Below are 21,334 nucleotides of genomic sequence, written 5' to 3' on the forward strand. Positions count from 1 at the left end.
TAGGTCTCTAATAAACATTAATGTGACACTGAGCATGTGAAATTGTTTGTAAAGAGTTACATGTTCTTGCTAATATTGAACTCAACTTTTTATTCCTTATTTGTAATAATTTATTTTATTAAATTAGAAAAATAAAAAATTCTCAAGTGTTCTTAGACTCTTCAACCCCACTGTAGATATACAGTATATTGAAGATCTCAGTCCAAAATGTATGTGCTTTCCATCTTATGTGGACGTGACGATGAGTCTCCAGTGATGACGGCCCATCAGGTGTTTGAAGAGTTCATCTGTCAACGACTGATGCAAGGCTACCAGATCATTGTACAGCCAAACAGGAAGCCACAGCCGGCTATAGCCCCGCCCCTCAGCAGCAGCCCCCTTTATTCCAGAGGGACATCCAAGACTTGGAAGTAAACGCCCACTGCTATGATTGGGAAGCAGTTTTGATAATAAAAATAAATTTCAAAATATCTGCTACACATGTGGAATTGTTTTGAAATCGTCAGATGTTTGCCATTAAGCCAGAGTCTGATACCGAATCAGAAAACCTACACTTCAACACAGTAAAAAATATTTTCATGATTTATCACAACTTTTTTTCTCTTGTCAAATCATCTTAGATGACTAATATGTTTCAGATAACATAATATTTTGAGTTTCTGTTGATTAAACCAATCTCCATTTTATTAAATCAAATAGTTCATTTTAATTTCAATAAAATTTTAAGTAAACTTAAGTTAGTTTAGGTGCTAAAACAATGCATATAAATAAAAAATTACAGAAAAAAATATTGTATATTAGTTCCTGCCATCAAACAAAGTACAGTAAGCAGCTATAGGAAAGAAATGGGTTTTTGTTGAGGATATAAGAAAGTATTAACTGTTAAAAGAGGAACAATCTGACTAATAACATTTCTAATAACATTTAGCTTGACGTTACTGATAAGGTAACATTTCTGTCCACAGAATACAGGTCTAATATCCTTAACAGAGTTAGATGATAGATGTGATCTTTAACCAAAGAAACCATGGAAAAAGACGCAGACGGTGAGGAGGATAATAGCGTTAGCGTTGACCACATTTCTCCACAGAGGTTTTTCACTGGTGTTGGTGAGCTTCAACTTCATCTCCGCCTCCTGTTCTTTAGTCAGTTTAGGGGCATTGCCTTGATCAAAGCCGCAGAACCAGTTGTAGGCCTTCTTACAACAGCCGGGTTCCTCACGCATCTCTGCAGGGTCAAGAGACAAACGGTAACGGTTGTTATTGGTTATTAAAAGCTAATATGTTACATGTGCAATGTGATTTACACAAATAAGACATGTGTCTGGATCAACATCCTTTGTTTTCCTAGAACAAATTAATCATGTCCATAAACTAGTCTCAGCATCAGACGGCCCACCCACAGACACCCACAGTCCGTTTACTAAAACACGTGATGCACGTTGCACACAAAAAACGGCGAGTGTTGCCTGTGCTACCTGTCAATGATTAGGAATTTGGTGTCTTGTGCAGACGTACCTTCTGTTTCCATAGAGTTGGAATCCTCAGTCCAGTCATCTACCTCCAGATCTATCCTCTCCTCAGTGTTGTTCCTCAAGCTCCAGCAGAGCCTGTACAGCTGCACAACAGCAAGGGGCCACAGAATGAGGGGCCGTGACAGAGAAGTAGCTTTTTTAAAACTTAATGCATCCTTTCTTAATAAATGTAATAAATAAAAAAATAAACCCAAAATTTTGAACTGTAGTGTAATGTAGTTGTAATGTGTATAATATTTGTATTTTAAGTGAAATAAGTATATTTAATATAAAAAATAAATTAGAAGTTGAAGAGTTGTAGTAGTTTTGTTATAAGAAGAGCTTACATGTTTGTCATCAATGGGTTTAGTCATGAGGGAGATGCCCAGTATCAATATACAGGACAGGCTGAAGAGGATCAGTGCAAAATAGAGGTAGTGCACACCACAGATGATCGTGGGACAGTTACTGGGGCTCACACAGCTGCCCGTGCCATAGGCAAACTCAGTTATCATACGCGCCAGACCCACCAACAGACCAATACACAACCCGTAGAAAGCGCCCTGTGAGGGAATATCAACACTATGAGAAAAAATATGATCAATATTATTAATATCCAGCTGAATTTAACAAGCAAAATGGATATAAACCAAAATATATAAATGAAACTATAAAATGTGAAGGACTGACTCACTGCTTCATTTACTCTCTTGCAGAAAATGGCGAGGGTGAAGACAGCAGCGATGGGTGGAGCCAGATAACTGGTGATGGACTGCATGTAGTCAAAAAGCTGGCCGCTCTGAGCTGACTGAACGATGGGGATCCACGCGATACTCACTCCGATCAGAAACAGCATGAACAACCTGTACGCATGAACACAGGCATCTCAAGAGCCTTTTCACATCATTTTCTGCTCACAAGGTCAGAAAATAAATATGCAACACATACAAACAGACACGAGAACGCACCTGCCAGCAATCATGAGCTCCTTCTCTTTGGATTTGGGACGGATCTTGGTGTAGATGTCCATGGTGAAGAGTGTGCTAGCGCTGTTAAAGATGGAAGTGAGTGAACTCATCAGAGAGGCCAGCATGACAGACAACATCAAGCCTCTGAGACCTTCAGAAACACACACAGCAGTTTAGACCCATAACACCAGACAGATCTATCAAAGCATGTAAAGAGACAGAACATCTAGGTTACTAATGTAAACCCCGTTCCCTAAGGAAGAAATGGAGACGTTACGTCATGCTGACTTTATGGGGTCTCGCCTGCGAGCCCAATCACCTCCAAGTGGTAACAGAACGAGCCAATGAACATTGGCCAGTGAGATTTGCATGATGAGTCACACCCACCAGGACAAACAGGTATAAATAGGACCAGCATTACTCACTTCATTCATGTTTTGCTGAGGAGCCAAGACAGATCCCGGCCATTCAGCTGTGATTCAGGGCTGTGGCTAGTGTCTCCGTTCCCTCCTTCAGGGAACTAGGTTTACATTAGTCACCTAGACGTTCCCATTCAGTCAGTCACGTTCGATATTACGTCCCTATGGAAAGTGTCACAGCCACTGAACTGTGTTACTAGTGTTGTAGATGCAGATGATGGCAAGCTACGGCATGTCCTTTTGGCAACTGGTCTCACAATTCACACATATGGACTGACCATCGGGGCAGTGATACATATGGAAGATCTCTACGATAGGTCCTACCTAGCCAGGTAGTAGCTACTACCGGCGCAGAGACAGAGCAGAGCAAAACTGCCCAGGAAGAGACATGTGTTTACTGAGGGGGAGACAGTATCATGGACAATACAGTTATGGGATTACCGAACAGGGAATCACATCATATGGGCATCTAGCCCAGTACAAGGGCTGACCGGCAAGACAGGCACACAAGTACTGGGCCTGGTGTCAGAGTGTCAGGTGCCGCGTCTGGCTGCCGAAGGATGTTGGAGAAACTTGATTCAGGGTTCGCCGAGTGGGGAACTCACCTGAAGAGCAAGTAGGTGCTCGTATCCCGCTGTTAGAGGAGAATGGCGCCACAAGCAAGACACAGAGAAAGTCTTCCCGCACATTACATGTTTGTACCCAATACACAGGAGGAGACCAGCTCTGGTCAGGAATGCTGTCCTCAAAGACAGGATTTTTAGCTCAACTGACTCAAGGGGTTCAAAGGGAGCACTCTGTAGACCTGAAAGGATGACAGAGAGGTCCCAAGAGGGGATGAGGCGTGCCCTTGGAGGATTTAACCAGGAACCTGATGACCATGTCGTGCTTTCCCAGCGACCTGCCATCAACAGCATCATGATGTGCTGCAAAGGCGGCGACATGCACCTTCAATGTGGAGGAAGGAAAGCACAGAGCCAATCAGGCATTTCCGAGGGGTCTTCCAACTGGGAACAACACTCAGAGAACAGACTCCACTTCAAAGCATAAGCGCCCCTCTATGAGGGAGCTCTAGCTGAAGTGATAGTGTCAACTACCGCTGGAGGTAGGTCAATTAAGTCATCCGGGTGATGGCGCGGGTGATATATGGTGCCCTGTCTCTGTGAAAGCAGGTCCTTCCTGGAGGAATCCGCCAGGGAGGGGCTGTCGCAAGGAGCATCAGTTCTGGGAACCAGCTCTGGTTGGGCCAGTTTGGCGCAACTAACAAGACCTGCTCCTTGTCCTCCCTGACACTGTGCAAGAAGGCTCACTGGTGGAAACGCACATTTGCGTAGGCCCTGGGGCCAGCTGTGTGCCAGTACATCCATAGGGTCCCATCGGTCAGGGAATAGAAAAACTGGCAATGGGCGGACTCCTGGTAGGCAAAGAGGTCTACCTGTGCATCCCAGAATCGGCTCCAAATAAGCTGGACCGTCTGGTGATGGAGACTATTCTCCCGGGAACATGAGCTGTCGTGAGAGCCCGTCGGCCGCACGATTGAGCTCACCCGTAATATAAATGATGCGAAGGGACCTGAGCTGCTGATGACTCCAGAGGGGGAGATGACGGGCGAGTTACGACATACGACGGAAGAGTACACTACCTTGACGGTTGAGGTACAGGAACGTGACTTCGGCACAGACTGCTACGGTCGATAACACGTCCGTCCAAACCAGTACAAGGAGTACTGCTAGCAACTCGAGGCAATTGATATGCCACTGCAGTCGAGGTCCTGTCCAGGAGCCCGAAGCAGCATTCCTGTTGCATAAGGCACCCCAGCCGGTGGTGGAGGCAGCTGTTGTGACAACAACATGCCTGGACACTTGTTCTAGGGGCATTCCAGCCCACAGAAAAGCAAGGTCTGACCACAGGCTGAATGTTTGGCGACAGCTCTGTGTGATGTTCACACAGAGCGTGCCATGGCGCCATGCCCATCTCGGGACTCAGCTGTTCAGCCAGTCCTGAACGGTCTCATATGCATAAGTCCTAGCGGCATGACCGTGGCTGCAGATGGCATGGCCGTCTGGGAGGGGGGTAGGTGAATCTCAGCTTCCTCATCCTCTCCAGAGGACAAAAGCCCAGTCCCTGATGCAGCGATCGACATCTGATCCTCATCCGGAGAGCCGAATGAGACACAAGATGCCTCAACGTGAGGGACCCGTGCCAACATTCGGCAACTTGACAGCACATGCCATGCTAGAAGAGTGGGAGGTTTGTGGGGACGGACCCGATAAAGAAGCCCCTCAGATCTACGAGAAGTGGCGGGGGGCTGGTTAGCAGCAGAGGGGACGTGTCCCTCTGTATTGAAGAAGTCGCGGGGAGTCGCGACCGCAATGCCAACATGGACAAGCTCTTGCAGTGAGAGCATGCACTATCCACGAACACTCTCTTGTTGCAAGCATGAACAAGCATGTTGTTTGCCCAGGCATGAGAGACAGTGATCGTGGCCGTCAGATGAAGTCAGAAACGACCGCATCCAGAAACACACGGACGGAAACACATCTTGAAAAAGACTCTGACCACCCGTGCTTGCTTTTTGAGGGAACTACACTTTTAGCCGAAATGCCCAGGGGTGAGTGCTGTACTGTGTGCACAGCAAGCTGGATGCAAACACCGCTGGAATGCCCCGTCATACGGCAGAGAGATCCCACGATGAGCTGCAAGCAAAATAGCAATTAAAATGGCTGTTTTCGGAGTGTTCTCCTGATAGCAATTAAAATTGCTGGTATTTGCTCTTCAGAAATGTACTCTCTTTTCGGTAGAGGTGAATTGGACGAACGATCGCTGTGCAACCGCTCGCCTCCAAAGCAAAATATGAATGAAGTGAGTAATGCCAGTCCTATTTATACACGTACAGTATGTCCGGGTGGGTGTGACTCAGCAATCAAATCTCACTATGTTTATTGGCTCGTTCTATTACCACTTGGAGGTGTTTGGGCTCCCAGGCGAGACGTCACAACATCAGTCCGATGTAACATCGAACGTGACTGGCTGAATGGGAACTAGAAATATCAGGATATTACCGTTTGGCATCAGGTCCACCACTAGTTTAGGATAAGCAATATTACTACAGCCCACACTGGTTCCACAGTATAAGTCACACTCTTTTGGATCCACACATGCAATCTCATCTAACACAAACAAAAGAACACACACAAACATTAGTTTCACTAATAGTCTTTGACTGTTCACTGACCTTCTGATGTACATTGCATACAAAAACGTCACAAAAATGGGTGCACATTAAATTCCACATACCATTTCCACTGCTGTGGAATCATGAATTTAGATTTACCCCTCTGAAATGTCACACGATGCTATTTGTATAAATGTATTTAGTCATTCATTTTTAATTATAAATGTAATTATTAATTTGATTTTATTGTAAATTTTCAGTGTAATTGTAGTTTAAGCATTAGACATTATTTTATGTTTGTCAGATATGCAGAACTGATTTTTTATTATTATTTCATGTCTGCTTTTCAAAATAATTAAAACTAAATTATAATTATTTTTATAATTAAAAACATACTATGCATTATTATTAAGGTACAATATTAATAAGATATTAAAGAACCAACAAAAACATGCATATTATTTTGTATTATTTATATCGTAACAGTATTTATTAATATTTTGAATGACCTTTTACTGACATTTTTTTAATTTTTATCTTTTTTTTTATCTTGTATCTTTTTGTTATGTGCTTTTGTCATTTTTATTATTTTTATATTTCTATTTATCTTTAAAAAAATTAAATTTATTTCCATTTTTGTAATTTTTGTATTTCAACTTAAACTTATTTTATTTCAGTTACTAACATTTGTTTAAATTTTCATTTAGTTTAAAAAGGTTTTTTATCTAATTTTTATTTATTTCAGTTTTACTTCAATTAATTGTAGTTTTAGTTAACAACACTGCGTCAAACCAAATAAACTGGGTGTCAGATACTCAACCTGGGGTGCTCAAGATAATGATGAATGTCCCACTGATGAATGTCATGCAAACAAGAAACTATGCTTCTACAGGTTGAGAGCTTTCGTTCAGACCACACAACTTTTTGATGCTGTTTGCGAATGTTCATTGGAACTATGGTTCAGAACTTGCAACCAAACCTAGTTAGCTAACCTAGTTATGCTTTTTGGAAATGCACCCCTGTCTAATTAGGTGATTGTTTTCTAGAATAAGATGCTAGTAAGTTGCTAGAATGTTCTGTTAGAAATACATGGACCAGACTTTATTCTGATGGGCAAAAGTCTAGTTCGGTGAGACTAAAAAAAACATATAATATCATATAATATCACTTAGTCAGGATTCAGTCAACATATTTGCTAACATGTACAAAATAGTTCATCCGTTTATCACCCATCTCAGCCAGGATGCTGCCAATCATTCTCACCTGTGTACAGCACTCTGCTGATCATGCCAGGGAAAACCATGAGGAACATGGGCAGAAGTTTGAGATAACCACAAAGGATGCAGCCAGCTTTCACATGGGACAGGCTCTTGGCAGACAGACAGCGCTGCACTATCACCTAAAACAAGATGGAGTGTTTGTGTGAATAACCCAGAGGAACATTTTAGTGCTCAGAATCCAGTGTTTCCCTATACATTGATTTATTTGTGGCGGCCCAACACAATATCTGCATTAACCACTACAAATAGATTTCATTGCTTCCCATTCATTAACTAGACTCATGCGATCAGTTCCGGCGCAAAAGTTCCCTGCTGCTATTTTGCAGTTTTAGAAAGCAATTCTGCCACTGACCAGGAAAAACCCAGTCTAAAGACAGCGGCGCGTTAGTCATATGGTATTTTAAGGGCGCGTGCTTGGCCATAATGTAGCGTGTTAACGCGCATACACTTTGATTCTCTAACAGACGCAGCAGTTTTCATTTTTACAAATCATATATTATTACAAGGAAAAATATTAACACACGAGGGAAATTAACACTCTGCGGTTTCTTCCACCAAGGCTGAGGCCCCGATAATGCAATTATCCAGTTCTGAGGATCTGCAATTATCCAGCCCTCGGCCGTCCAGGTAGCGGAGCACGTGGTCATCGATCGTCTCCTCCGGGCTCTTTTCCGCTCCCATCGACAGGCGATCGGCATGAGAAATCCGACCACGAAGCTCGAGCTTGTGGGGGCCATAGAACTGGCGGATGCGGCTCAACAACGGGACGCTGGGGAGAGAGCGCCACCGTTTCCCCGAAGGGGGGGCCAGGAGCGACGAGCGCCGGAGGGCATCATGGGCACATGGGATGAGCCCATGCCAACAGAGCCGCCAACACCTCCTACTCGAACCTGGCTGACCGGCTGCATCGTGCACCATGACCTTCCCACTGGGGCCCCTGAAGCAGAGGTAAAGGTTAACGGGAAACGGTTCCGAGCCATTCTGGATTCTGGCAGCACCGTCAGCCTGGTCCAGTCTCACGTCCTTGCCCCTCGCACTGAATACAAGTCGTTCCTGTCGATCACCTGTATCCATGGAGACACTCGGCACGTCCCAGCCCGCCGAGTGACCATCGCCGCCGCTCCAGGATCCTGGCCAGTGGAGGTTGGCGTAATGAAAGACCTCCCGGTACCGGTGTTGATCGGCCGAGACTGGCCCGGGTTTGACCGCCTCCTAGTTTCTCTCACCCAGCCTCCACGAAGCGGCATCATCAACGGCCCGTCCTTCTGGCCTCGGATATCGGGAGAGATGGTGAGTCCCCCTCTCAAAATTCTAATCTTTTCCTTGATGTTACGGGAGGGGGCTCATTTGGCCGGGAACAACGGGAGGACGACCGGCCATTGTTGGGCCCAGGTTCGGATCCTGGACGGAAAAGAAGTTCAGCCTGGGCCCCATCCTCTCCCGCATTTTGTGGTTCAGAAGGGCCTGCTATACTGTGTCACGCAGCGGAGGGGGGAGGAGAAATTACTGCTGGTGGTGCCTCGTACGAAGAAGGAGACTGGCACACTCACACCCCATGGCGGGACATCTCGGGCCGGCCAACACGAATGGCCAACACTAATGGACGCCGAGGTGAAATTGTTCTGCCAGGCCTGCCCCACCTGCCAGGTAACGTCACCCAGGAAGCCTCCCCCAGCCCGCTGATACCGCTACCCATCATCGAGATGCCCTTCGAGCGCATCGGGATGGACCTTGTGGGGCCGTTGCCTAAGTTTGCCCGGGAACATGAATACATCCTGGTGATAGTCGACTATGCCACCCGGTACCCAGAGGCGATCCCCCTGCGGAAGGCCACAGCAAAAACAATCGCTCAGGAGCTCTTCCTGTTGTCTAGCCGAGTTGGCATCCCAGCGGAGATCCTGACCGATCAGGGAACTCCCTTGACCTCTGCCGGTTGCTGAAGGTAAGGCAGTTGAGGACCACGGTCTACCACCCACAAACAGATGGTCTGGTCAAACGTTTTAACCAGACTCTGAAGCAGATGCTAAGACGGGTCATGGCTGAAGACAAGCGTGACTGGGACCTCATGATCCCCTACGTCCTCTTCGGCATCCGTGAGGTTCCCCAAGCCTCAACTGGATTCACCCCGTTCGAGCTCCTCTTTGGTCGACAACCACAGGGCCTCCTGGATGTGGCGAAGGAAGCCTGGGAGCAGCAGCCGGCAGTTCATCGTTCGGTCATCGAGCACGTAAGGGAGATGAGGAAAAGGATTGACCGGGTCATGCCATTAGTCCGGGAACACCTAAGCAAAGCGAAGCAGGCTCAACAGCGCCACTACGACCGGGCGACCCAGCCACGGGAATTCCGTCCCGGCGATCGGGTCATGGTCCTAGTCCCCACAGCCGCATGCAAATTCCTTGCTACCTGGCAAGGGCCGTACACAGTGCTGGAGAAAATTGGCCCGGTGACTTATCGAATCCGCCAATCAGGCCGGCGAAGAACGGAGCAGCTGTACCACGTCAACTTGCTGAAAAAGTGGGTTGGGACTAGGGACTAGCTCATCGCCCTCGCCTCTACAGAACCCGTAGTGGTAGACACCAATCCCCACCTCTCGGCCGCCCCGAAGGGAGAGCTGCAGCACCTGATCGGTCAGTTCTCTGATGTGTTCTCCCCTCTTTCCGGGCAGAACAACGTCATCCAGCATGATATCCAGACGCCTCCCGGAGTCATCGTCAGGCAACGGCCCTATCGGGTCCCTGAGGCTCGTCGGCGAGCTATCGAGGAGGAAATACACCAGATGCTGAAGTTAGGGGTGATCGAGCCTTCACGCAGCCCATGGTCCAGTACGATCGTCCTGGTCCCGACACCGGATGGCACCCTCCGTTTCTGCAACGACTATCGCCGCCTAAATGAAGTCTCAGAGGCAAAATACCAAGTGGGCCGGGGACTGATTCGCCCACAAGAGAAAAAGGTGGAAGCCATACGCTCCGCGCCGAGACCCGACGACGAAAACCCAGGTACGAGCCTTCTTGGGGTTGGCGGGGTATTATCGCTGCTTCATCCCTAACTTTTATTTCATATAATACTAGGACATTTAAGGTATCATCATTTCCCGCCTAAACATACCAGGTACCCCGGGTTAAAATGATACAGAATTAACACTGCATAGAGAAACCAAAACAGACGCAAATAAAACAATTGTTGAGATGCAGGTAATGTGTGTCATGAACTATAATAAACTTGTATGGCTGTAATTTTCTCTATAGTGCCAGAGTACAAACAAAGAATATTGAATACTGTTTGTGAAAACATAATGTCACCTTCCTAAAATAATTGCCTAAGTCCTTTTCATTTTCAAATGACTTAGGCAATTATTTTAGGAAGGTGACGATAAGCATTTGCCGACATGACTCATAAGACTTTTTTTTTTAAATTATTCACAAAAAAAATATTTTTTTATTCACAAAAAACAAAGATTCCAATCACAGTATATTTGATAAGAATGAATCTGTTTATGTCTCTATGCATCTTTTAAAGCTAAAATATTGATAATTTTTTACTAATGTCACCTAAATCACCCAATTACCCAAACTAGGGCAACCAAACATGGGAGTCTGAAACAGTTGTTTTAAGTCTTGTTAATTAGCTGTTGAACTAACTTAACTGTGGTGAGTCTTATCTTATCTTTGTGTATCTTATCTGTATCTTAATCTTATTTAGTGGGGACTAATCAGGGGTCAAACTAAAAGCATGTCTGTTTAAGCTAGACTCGTTCTGACCAAAACAAGAAGCACACTGTTCATCCTGAGAAACTCAAGTGCAGTTTGTCGAAAACTGGACACAGAAGACATTTGTCAGTTGTACGAAGGATGTGTGAATGTCTTAACATGTAGGACATATAGACCTTTTATTTTCTCAAACAATGCTTCTTATGTCCTAAAAAAAACACGTTTCTATGCACAGAATAAAGCAATACGAGAAGGAAGTCGCAATCTTGAAAGTGTTACTGCACAAAAATTAGTCTGCAACATTGATAAATGGATCAGTACCTGGTCAGTGCAAAAGTACCATGTAGCCTGGATAGTAAGACCAAAGACCATTCCAGGCCAGGGCAGATTGCCGGTAATGGGGTCTCTGAAAATGTGGAATGAGTCTGCACGAGGGGTGTAGCACGCTTCACTGATGTTTGCACCCACCACTGACGGGATCGCATTCATGTAGCGGTCCTTGAAGTTATCATAGCCTCCGACCTCATTGAACGCTGAAAGAAAACAGAACAAGCAAGTAGTTGAAGCAAGTAGTAGTTTAACAGACTTTTTTTTACCAAAAACTTTTAAAGTTCAGAAAAAAAGTGAACAAACGTACCAAAGCCCATGAGAATAAATGATCCCACAACCATGATGACGGTCTGCAGGGTGTCTGTGTAGATGACTGCAGCTAAACCACCTGTAGAAGAAACAGTGAAGGCTTTTCAAGGGAAATCAACTGAGCAACTGAAAAAATCAAGTTCTTAGAAATTTACTTTTGGTATTAAGAGGTGTTAGTGAGGCCAGCAGTGGGCGCTCACCCTTTGGTCTGTGTGGGTCCGAATGCCCCAGTATAGTGACGGGGACAATATACTGCCAAAAGAGCACCGTCTTTCGGATGAGACGTTAAACCGAGGTCCTGACTCTCTGTGGTCATTAAAAATCCCAGGATGTCCTTCGAAAAAGAGTAGGGTTGTAACCCCCGGCATCCTGGCCAAAATATGCCCAGTGGCCTCTGTCCATCATGGCCTCCTAATCATCCCCATATACTGATTGGCTTCATCACTGTCTCCTCTCCACCAGTAAGCTGGTGTGTGGTGGGCGTTCTGGCGCAATATGGCTGCCGTCGCATCATCCAAGTGGATGCTGCACATTGGTGGTGGTTGAGGAGATTCCCCCCCTTCTATGTAAAGCGCTTTGAGGTCTCAGAAAAAGCGCTACAGTATATAAATGTAACAAATTATTATTATTATTCATGTTGGTTGCTTTTTTTATATAACATTGTAAAGAAACTTTAAATTGAATGATTTTACAAATGTATTGTGGGGTCACCATCTAGTAAAAAGTTACTAGAGGCTAAAGTTTGTGAACAAACTTTGATGCTGGCTTGAGAGAGCTCAAATCTTGAACCAGGATTCGATCACGGATCGCCTTGTGCACAGCTGCGGCAAATGTATTATTTTTGCAGCTTTGGAATTCCATACGTAAGGGATACCGTACATCCAGCCGGTTGTTGATAATGTACATCCTCCTCTTCGCCGACGCGGTCCTATCCTTCGCTGAGAGGGTTCGCTGGCTACCTGGGTGTCCAGAGCCTGGAGAGGTGTGAGCTGAGTCCAGAAGGGGTAGGCGACAGGATGATGGTACGTAGATACACCCTTCTGGACCTCCCGGCAGAGCAGGTTTCAGTTTAAATTGCTAGACGAATATCTTCGTCTAGAGACCAGAGGATGGGACTGACGATCATGGTTGGAGGAAGGATGGGCTCAGGAGTAGTAGATTCAAGATCGGGTTGATGAAGATGAGAGAGAGCATCGGCTTACGAATTCGTATGTCTGGGTCACTAGGTGACTATGAAATCGAATCTTGTGAAGAAGAGGGACCATCTGGCTTGAAGAGGATTGAGACGACGAGCTTCAAGGGTTCAAGGAGTCTTTATTATCCCCAGGGGGTAATTCGTTGTGCAGCAGCATGAGACATAAGTAACACACAAATTATACAAAACAACAACCATACAATCAAAACAAAATAAATATATATATACTACACAGAAGTCCACAACTCACATTGACTTATTAAAACAACCTATCGCAAGGACAAAAGAGTTTTTGTATCTGTTGGTCCTGAATTTAGGCAGACTAAATCTGCGGCCCGACGGCAACAAAATGAAGCAGCTGTTCAGGGGGTGACTTGGGTCAGCCAAGACTGATTGTGCTTTCTTGAGGGTCCTTGTCTCATATATAGAATTTAAGTCCGTCAGAGGGTTGTGGGAAATTTTGCCACACACTTTAACTATATATTGCAGCCTGTTCTTATTTGTAAGCGTAAGGGTCCCAAACCAACTCACAAGGGCAAAAGAAAGAATGGATTCAATAAAACAACAATAAAACATCCTCATAAAAGTCTCATCGACATTAAAATTGCAAAGTTTACGATAAAAAAACATGCGTTGATGTGATTTCTTACAGACAGCGTCAACTTGAGGCTCAAAGGTGAGTTTGTCATTGATTATAATACCAAGGTATTTGTATTGTTTCACCACTTCTATATCTTGGTCATTAATAAGGGTAGAAGAGAGGATAGGAGGGGGGTTCTTTCTAAAATCTATCAACATTTCTTTAGTTTTTGCCACGTTAATGTTAATAAAAGACGACTTACACCACTCTGTAAAATCATTTAAGATAGCGCCATGCTCAGGGTCATTGTGTATCAGCAGCGACACTATTACCGAATCGTCAGCAAACCTGGGGGGAACCAGTACAGGAAAGGAGGACATCAGATAAAATACTATTCACTCTCACGCGTTGAGACCTGTTAGTTAAAAAGTTCATCAACCAACAGATAAGACAAGGATCGATATTAAAAGTACTCTTTAAAATCCCTGCTAAAATATGTGGTTGGATACAATTAAAAGCTGAAGAAAAGTAAATAAAAAGCAGATGCACAAAGCTCTTTGCACCCTCAAGATGTGAATAGATCAAGTTAAAAAGAGTACATGCTGCGTCTTCCACTCCCCGGTTTGGTCTGTAGGCAAATTGAAACGGATCCAGTTGATCCCGGACAGACTTCAAAAGATCGTCTGTCCGGGATCAGCTTCTCTGAGATATTCAAGATTTCTATGGTCTGGAGCGATGGGAGCAGTGGCAAAAGCTTCCTTGAGGGTGGCAAATGCAGTGGTGGCTTCTGGGTTCCAGGACAGAGACTTGGACCGGGTTTTGAAGAGTGAAGTCAGGGGGGAGCTGAGAAGACTGTAGTTGTGAATGAATCTACGATAAAAATTTGCAAATCCGAGGAATCTCTGAAGTTCTTTGATGGTGACGGGTTGAGGCCAGGTCCGGATGGTTTCCACCTTCCTCTGGTCCATCTGGATGCCACGTTGTTTTATGATGTAACCGAGAAAGTGGACAGTGGAGGTGTGGAACTCACATTTCTCTAGTTTCAAGTAGAGATGTTGTTCTCTGAGGCGTTGGAGGACCTGTTTCACATGTTGACGGTGTTCAGTTAGATTCTGGGAGAGTATCAGGATAGCGTTGATGTAGACAATGACAAATCGATGAAGGAAATCTCGGAGTATCTCATTCATGTAACCTTGGAAGACCAAAGGAGCATTGGACAGGCCATAGGGCATGACCTGGTATTTGTAGTGCCCGGAGGGTGTCACAAAGGCCGTCTTCCATTCGTCGCCCCTTGCGGATACGAATCAAGTTGTAGGAGCTTCGAAAGTCCAACTTGGAGAAAACGCAGGCACCCCGTAACTGTTCCAAGACAGAGGGGACCAGAGGAAGGGGATAACTGTACTTTATGGTCTGTGAGTTGAGAGTCCGGTAATCTATGCATGGCCGCAAGCCTCCGTCCTTCTTTGCCACAAAAAAGAAACTGGAAGCAGCAGGGGACGTTGACGGACTAATTAAATCCTGTCGGAGTGCCTCTTTGATGTACTCCACCATGGCCTTCTTTTCCGGGATGGACAGAGGATAGAAGTCGATGGCACAGTCCCATGGCCGATGTGGTGGTAATTGCGTTGCCAACCGCTTGCTGAACACATCCTGGAACGCCCGGTATTCTGGAGGAATCTCCATCTTCAAATGTTCAGTCCCAGAGCCTGGTTGATGAAAATGCCCCCTGCAAACATGTCCCCCTGAGAGGTGGAAAAGGGAGAAAAATAATTTGAACTGACCGTTTCAAAATAACGTCTTTATCTTTATAATCTATATATTATAAATATATATATAAAGATATATTAAGTAAATAACCACCATTTCAGACTATAACCTGTGTAAGTGAAGATGTAAGATTATTAGAAAACTAAATACAGAAACTGGAAAGACAGCACCATATTGAGAAAATGTTGGCAAGTTCCAACTAATTTTTCAGTTAATCATTGTCTGTTATGTTCTGGGTAAAAGAGCGACCTCTTGTGGTGATTCCTAACCTAGCATGTGTTTACATTTTATTAGTAGTCTCGCGTCAGTTCAATGTCACGGTGAATTTAAGCGGTCTCATATTTTTCTCTCTTGATTTAATTTGGCCAGAAAACACGTTTGCCTGTAAGTACGAAGTCATATAGTTATTTCATCATCTAGCACTAGGAATGATAGTAATGAGATCCTTTGTTAATGAAGTTGAGTTTGTTCTAAATGTGTATTTTGATCGCATATGCTAAACGTTAGCCTCGTAATGTAAATTCCCTTAAAAGTTAGCATTAAGCTAGCGCATTTATTTTTATATTGTTTAACAGATAAAATTTCAATATTATTCATAAACAACTTCTGTATTTGAATGGAATACTGAAATGTATTATTCTTTGTAGTTTTACAGTGCTTCCTGAGTAAAGTTTGGAAAGGATAAACAAGCTTCATTCTTTGTCTTGGGGAAACTGTTAACTTTCTGCCGAGCTGATGTAACCGGCTAGGCCACACCGTACACACAGAAGCGGGGGCAGAACAGTAAAAAGGCAACTCTTCTAACGGTCAGCACTTGTCGATCTGTAAGTAGAAAATCACCTAAAACAACCATCATGGCACACAGAATAGAAGAAGAGGATTTGGATGGATTAGAAACCAGATCACAAATATCTAACTGCTCAAGAACCAGCAGACAATCTGTGGCTAATTCTATGGCATTGAAAGCACGGGCTAAAGCAGAAGCTGCACGTGCTGAGCTTGCATTTGCTAGAAAAGAGGCAGAGCTAATAAAACAACAAGCCATTCTAAACGCCAGTTTGCATGAACTGAAATTAGCAAGAGCGGCGGCTGCTGCTAACGCCGAAGCTGAAAGCCTTGAAGCAGCTGCTGAGGAGGAATATGAACTGTTAAATCCACTTCAGCAAATTAAAAAAAACTCAATGCCTCTAACTCCAGTCGAAATTCATTGTGGAAATGCTGCAATAGAGATTCCTATTATACATCCAGATCACCAGCCTTATCAGAGTGCAAAAGCAGCCAATACAGTAAATTTAGTTACAGTTTCACAACCAGATGCAAGACCACAAACGACCTCACCAGTGTGCCAGCTTTTCATGGACAGCAGTGAAGCGAACAGATGTGACAAACAGGTCAACACGTCACCAAGTGAAATCAGTGAACACAAGTTTCTTGAACAAACTCAACACCACTCGTACAAAGGAGAGCCAATCTGGACCCCAAATCAGATATCCAGCACTGCACAGAGAAAATCATACAGCTATGGTGAGCTCTCCCACAATGTGAAACAAACCATTGACGATTTCAAGCCTCCCCAATCTTACTACACACAGTCACCACCCCCCATATACAACACAAGCCCACCAAGTGCAGTGGCTGCAACAGACCTAGGGAAGTACCTGATGCGACGAGAGCTATTGAGCTCAGGCCTACTGAAGTTCGACGACAAGCCGGAGAACTACTGGGCCTGGAAGGCGTCTTTTATCAGCTCTACTGATGACCTGAAACTCTCCGCTAGAGAGGAACTTGATTTGCTGTGCAAATGGCTCGGGCCCTCGTCATCTGAGCAAGCTAAAAGGATCAGAGCGGTACACATTCACAATGCACCCACAGGCCTCAGGATGTTATGGCAAAGACTGGAGGATGTTTATGGCTCACCTGAGGTGATTGAAAATGCTCTTCTGAGAAAAGTTGAGGAATTTCCTAAGATCTCAGGCAAAGAAAACCACAAGTTAAGAGAACTGGGAGACATTCTCATGGAACTTGAAGCAGCCAGAGCAGATGGATACTTACCTGGTCTCTCATATCTCAACACCTCCCGTGGAGTAAGCCCAATAGTCCAGAAACTCCCTTTCAACCTACAAGAGAGGTGGATTACTGTAGGATCACACTACAAAGACCAACACAGGGTGCCATATCCTCCCTTTGGAATCTTCGTCAACTTTGTTTGTGAACAGGCAAGAACACGCAACGACCCTAGCTTTGCCAGCATTACAGGAGCATGGTGTGCAACAAGGACAGAAAAGAGTGTTTATCAGCCAGCCAGTCATCACTTGAGAACATCAGTTGCTGTGAGGAGGACTGAAATCTCAACAAGTGGCAGCGACAGCGATAATACAACAGTAGTCAGGAAACAAGAGGATCCCGACAAACAGTGCCCACTACATAACAAGCCTCATCCATTGAGAAAATGTTGTGGCTTCAGAAACAAAACTTTTGAGGAAAGGAAAGCGTATCTGAAAGAAAAACGCATCTGTTTCAAGTGCTGTGCTTCATCCACTCATGTCGCTAAGGACTGTAACAGGCCTCTGCTGTGCCAGGAGTGCAATAGTGACAAACACCTGTCAGCGCTACATCCAGGGCCCGCCCCATGGAAAACTGATGTACATGTGAGTACCATAGATCACAGCGGGGAGCGGCAGCCGCTGGAGGCCATTCCGTCTGTGACGTCCAAATGCACAGAAATCTGTGGGAGTGTGAACACGTCAAAATCCTGTTCCAAAATCTGTCTCGCCTTAGTGTATCCTGCTGGCCAAAGAGACAAAGCCATGAAGACCTACATTGTTCTTGACGAGCAGAGCAACAAGTCCCTAGGAAGAACAGAATTCTTTGAACATTTTGGAATTCAAGGCACAGGGTCGAGGTACACTCTGAAGACATGCTCAGGAGTGGTGGATACAGCAGGGCGACGCGCCAACAACTTCATAGTGGAGTCAGTAGACGGTAACATCCACATTCCCTTGCCTACTCTGATTGAGTGTGACATGCTGCCAGACGACAGGTCCGAAATACCTTCACCAGAGGTAGCTAGACATCATCCTCACCTCAAACACTTGGCAGACAAAATCCCAGCCCTGGATCCCAACGCGTCCATCCTCCTCCTACTTGGGCGAGATATAATACGGCTGCACAAAGTGCGTGAACAATGTAATGGGCCACACAATGCACCGTTTGCTCAGCGACTCGACCTTGGATGGGTGATAATCGGAGATGTGTGTCTGGGAAGAGCACATAAAACCACTACTGCAAGCGTCTTCAGAACCAGTGTGCTGATAAGCGGACGCCACTCCATCCTTAACCCATGCGTCAGCAACTTAATGGTCCGAGAGAAGATTGACAGCGCTGTACCAGCCCACACCTTTCCATGTGTGTCTCAAGCAGCCAATGAAGCAGATAGCCTGGGCAGAGACGTGTTTCAAAGAACACAGCGCGACGATCAGCTTGGCCTGTCCATCGAAGATGAGTTGTTCCTTGACCTCATGGATAAGGAAGTCTACATAGACGAAGCAAACTGCTGGGTAGCACCGCTGCCATTTAAGCCAAACAGGCCATGTCTGCCCAACAACAGACAACATGCTGTCAATCGCCTCGCCTCCCTCCGTCGCATGCTGGAGAAGAAACATGGCATGAAAGAACACTTCTTCAACTTCATGCAAGCAATGTTTGATGCTGATCAAGCGGAGCTTGCCCCAGCACTGAGGCCACAACAAGAATGCTGGTACCTACCAATATTCTGTGTTTATCACCTACAGAAAAAAGACCAAATACGTGTAGTGTTTGATTCCAGTGCGAAACACGAAGGCACCTCCCTTAATGACGTTCTTCTCAGTGGGCCTGACATGAACAACACCCTACTGGGGGTCCTCATGCGTTTCCGCAGAGAGCCTGTAGCGGTAACTGCAGATATCCAGCAGATGTTCTACTGCTTCATTGTCCAGGAAGACCATCGTGATTTTCTAAGATTTTTGTGGTTCAAAGACAACGACCCAAACAAACACATCACTGAGTATCGCATGAAAGTGCACGTTTTTGGCAACTCTCCTTCCCCTGCAGTAGCCATCTACGGCCTGAGAAGAGCAGCCTTGCATGGAGCAAAGGAACAGGACAGTGAAGCTACACAGTTCGTCATGAGAAATTTCTATGTTGATGATGGACTTTCCTCATTCCCCACCGACGAAAAGGCCATCGCTGTACTGAAAAACACAAAAGAGATATTAGCAGAGTCAAGCATCAAGCTACACAAAATAGCCTCTAACAGTCGTACTGTGATGGATGCCTTTCCCCCTGAGGAGCGGGCCAAAGACTTGGTGGATCTAGAGCTAACTGTTGACCCCTTGCCACTGCAGCGGAGTTTAGGCCTCACCTTGAACTTGCAGTCAGACACGTTCACCGTCCGTGTATCTAGAGAGAAGAAGCCATTTACTAGAAGGGGAATCCTGTCTACAGTCAATGGACTTTACGACCCCCTGGGGCTTGTAGCACCTGTCACAATCAAAGGAAAGGTCTTAGTCAGGGAGCTGTCTGCCGATTCAGCTGAATGGGACGCTCCTCTGCCAGCGCCGAAAGAGGAACAGTGGAGAATGTGGACGGACTCACTCTGCGAGCTTGAGCAGCTTCAAATTGACCGACCATATGTGCCAGTTTCCTTGTGCTCCACAAAACACAGAGAACTCTGCATCTTCTCCGACGCCTCCACTATGGCCATATCAGCAGTGGCTTATCTCAAAGCAACAGATAAAAATGGACACACTCACATTGGTTTCCTCATGGGCAAGGCAAAGCTGGCTCCTCATCCCCCGCACACTGTTCCACGGCTCGAGCTTTGTGCTGCTGTCTTGGCTGTTGAATTGGCAGACTTAATTAAAGAAGAGCTTGATGTAGACATCCACAAAGTCACATTCTACACAGACAGTCGGATTGTATTGGGATACATCAACAACACAAGTAGAAGATTCTATGTATATGTCGCCAACAGAGTCACACGCATCAGAAAGTCTTCAAGCCCGGAACAATGGCACTTTGTCAGCACAGAACACAACCCTGCAGACCATGGGACTCGCTCAGTGCCAGCAGCCATGTTAAAAGACACCAACTGGTTCAAAGGTCCAGCCTTCTTAGCCAAAGACACCTCACCACCAGAGAAGTTTGAGCTCATTGACCCTGAAGCAGACGCAGATGTACGCTCACAGATCCAAACTTTCATAACCAAGACCGTAAAAGGAGAGCTGGGATCAAAACGATTTGAACGCTTCTCCAGCTGGAAGTCACTTATTCGAGCCGTTACCAAGCTCATACACAAGGTCAGGTCTTGTGCAAAGGGCTCAATCAGCAATACGGATGAGCTGACACAAGCAAGACTAATAGTTATCAGAAACGCTCAACACGATACATTTGCTGAAGAGATGAAATGCCTTTCCAGAGGTGAAGTCGTTCCAAAGTCGAGCCCTCTGAGGAAACTGAATCCAATTGTGGATAAGGATGGCCTGCTGAGAGTTGGAGGACGCATTCCTTTGGCTGAAATACCCTGGGAAGAGAAACATCCAATCATTGTCCCCAGAAAACACCACGTAGCTACCTTATTGGTGAGGCATTACCATGCAAAGGTCGCTCATCAGGGAAGACATCTGACAGAGGGTGCTGTTCGCTCTGCTGGATTGTGGCTGATTGGAGGCAAGAGACTGGTGTCAAGCATCATACATAGATGTGTGACCTGTAATAAGCTGAGAGGAAGATTGGAAGAACAACAAATGTCAAGCCTACCTTCTGAACGACTCGACCCAGGTCCTCCGTTCACTAATGTAGGTGTCGATGTGTTCGGCCCATGGACCGTAAGCTCAAGACGAACTCGCGGCGGCATTGCAGAGAACAAACGCTGGGCAGTCATCTTTACTTGCATGGTAACAAGAGCTGTGCATATCGAAGTGCTCGAGTCTCTGTCCTCCTCAAGCTTTGTTAATTCATTAAGGAGATTCATAGCTGTCCGTGGTCCTGTCCGCCTGTTTCGTTCTGACCAGGGAACGAACTTCATTGGGGCATGCAAGGAACTTCAGAT

At 45.5% G+C, this 21,334-nt stretch overlaps 1 protein-coding gene across 1 annotated transcript in view; it reads right to left on the reverse strand.

Annotated features, from left to right (window-relative positions):
- Positions 1 to 967: 967 nt before the first annotated feature.
- LOC306991678 (sodium/glucose cotransporter 1-like) overlaps positions 968 to 21,334 on the reverse strand; it is a gene marked incomplete at its 5' end in the record, with an annotated part of 41,383 nt that continues 21,016 nt past the window's right edge. The window contains 9 exons of the mRNA XM_079599765.1: positions 968 to 1,227; positions 1,518 to 1,617; positions 1,861 to 2,076; positions 2,208 to 2,376; positions 2,482 to 2,632; positions 5,963 to 6,070; positions 7,339 to 7,474; positions 11,384 to 11,595; positions 11,700 to 11,780. Coding sequence (XP_079455891.1) covers positions 1,013 to 1,227; positions 1,518 to 1,617; positions 1,861 to 2,076; positions 2,208 to 2,376; positions 2,482 to 2,632; positions 5,963 to 6,070; positions 7,339 to 7,474; positions 11,384 to 11,595; positions 11,700 to 11,780 — 1,388 coding nt within the window. The 3' untranslated portion in view covers positions 968 to 1,012. The remainder of the gene's footprint in view (positions 1,228 to 1,517; positions 1,618 to 1,860; positions 2,077 to 2,207; positions 2,377 to 2,481; positions 2,633 to 5,962; positions 6,071 to 7,338; positions 7,475 to 11,383; positions 11,596 to 11,699; positions 11,781 to 21,334) is intronic.

This window comes from Phoxinus phoxinus (assembly GCF_949152265.1).
Source record: "Phoxinus phoxinus genome assembly, chromosome: 23".
NCBI lineage: Eukaryota > Metazoa > Chordata > Actinopteri > Cypriniformes > Leuciscidae > Phoxinus > Phoxinus phoxinus.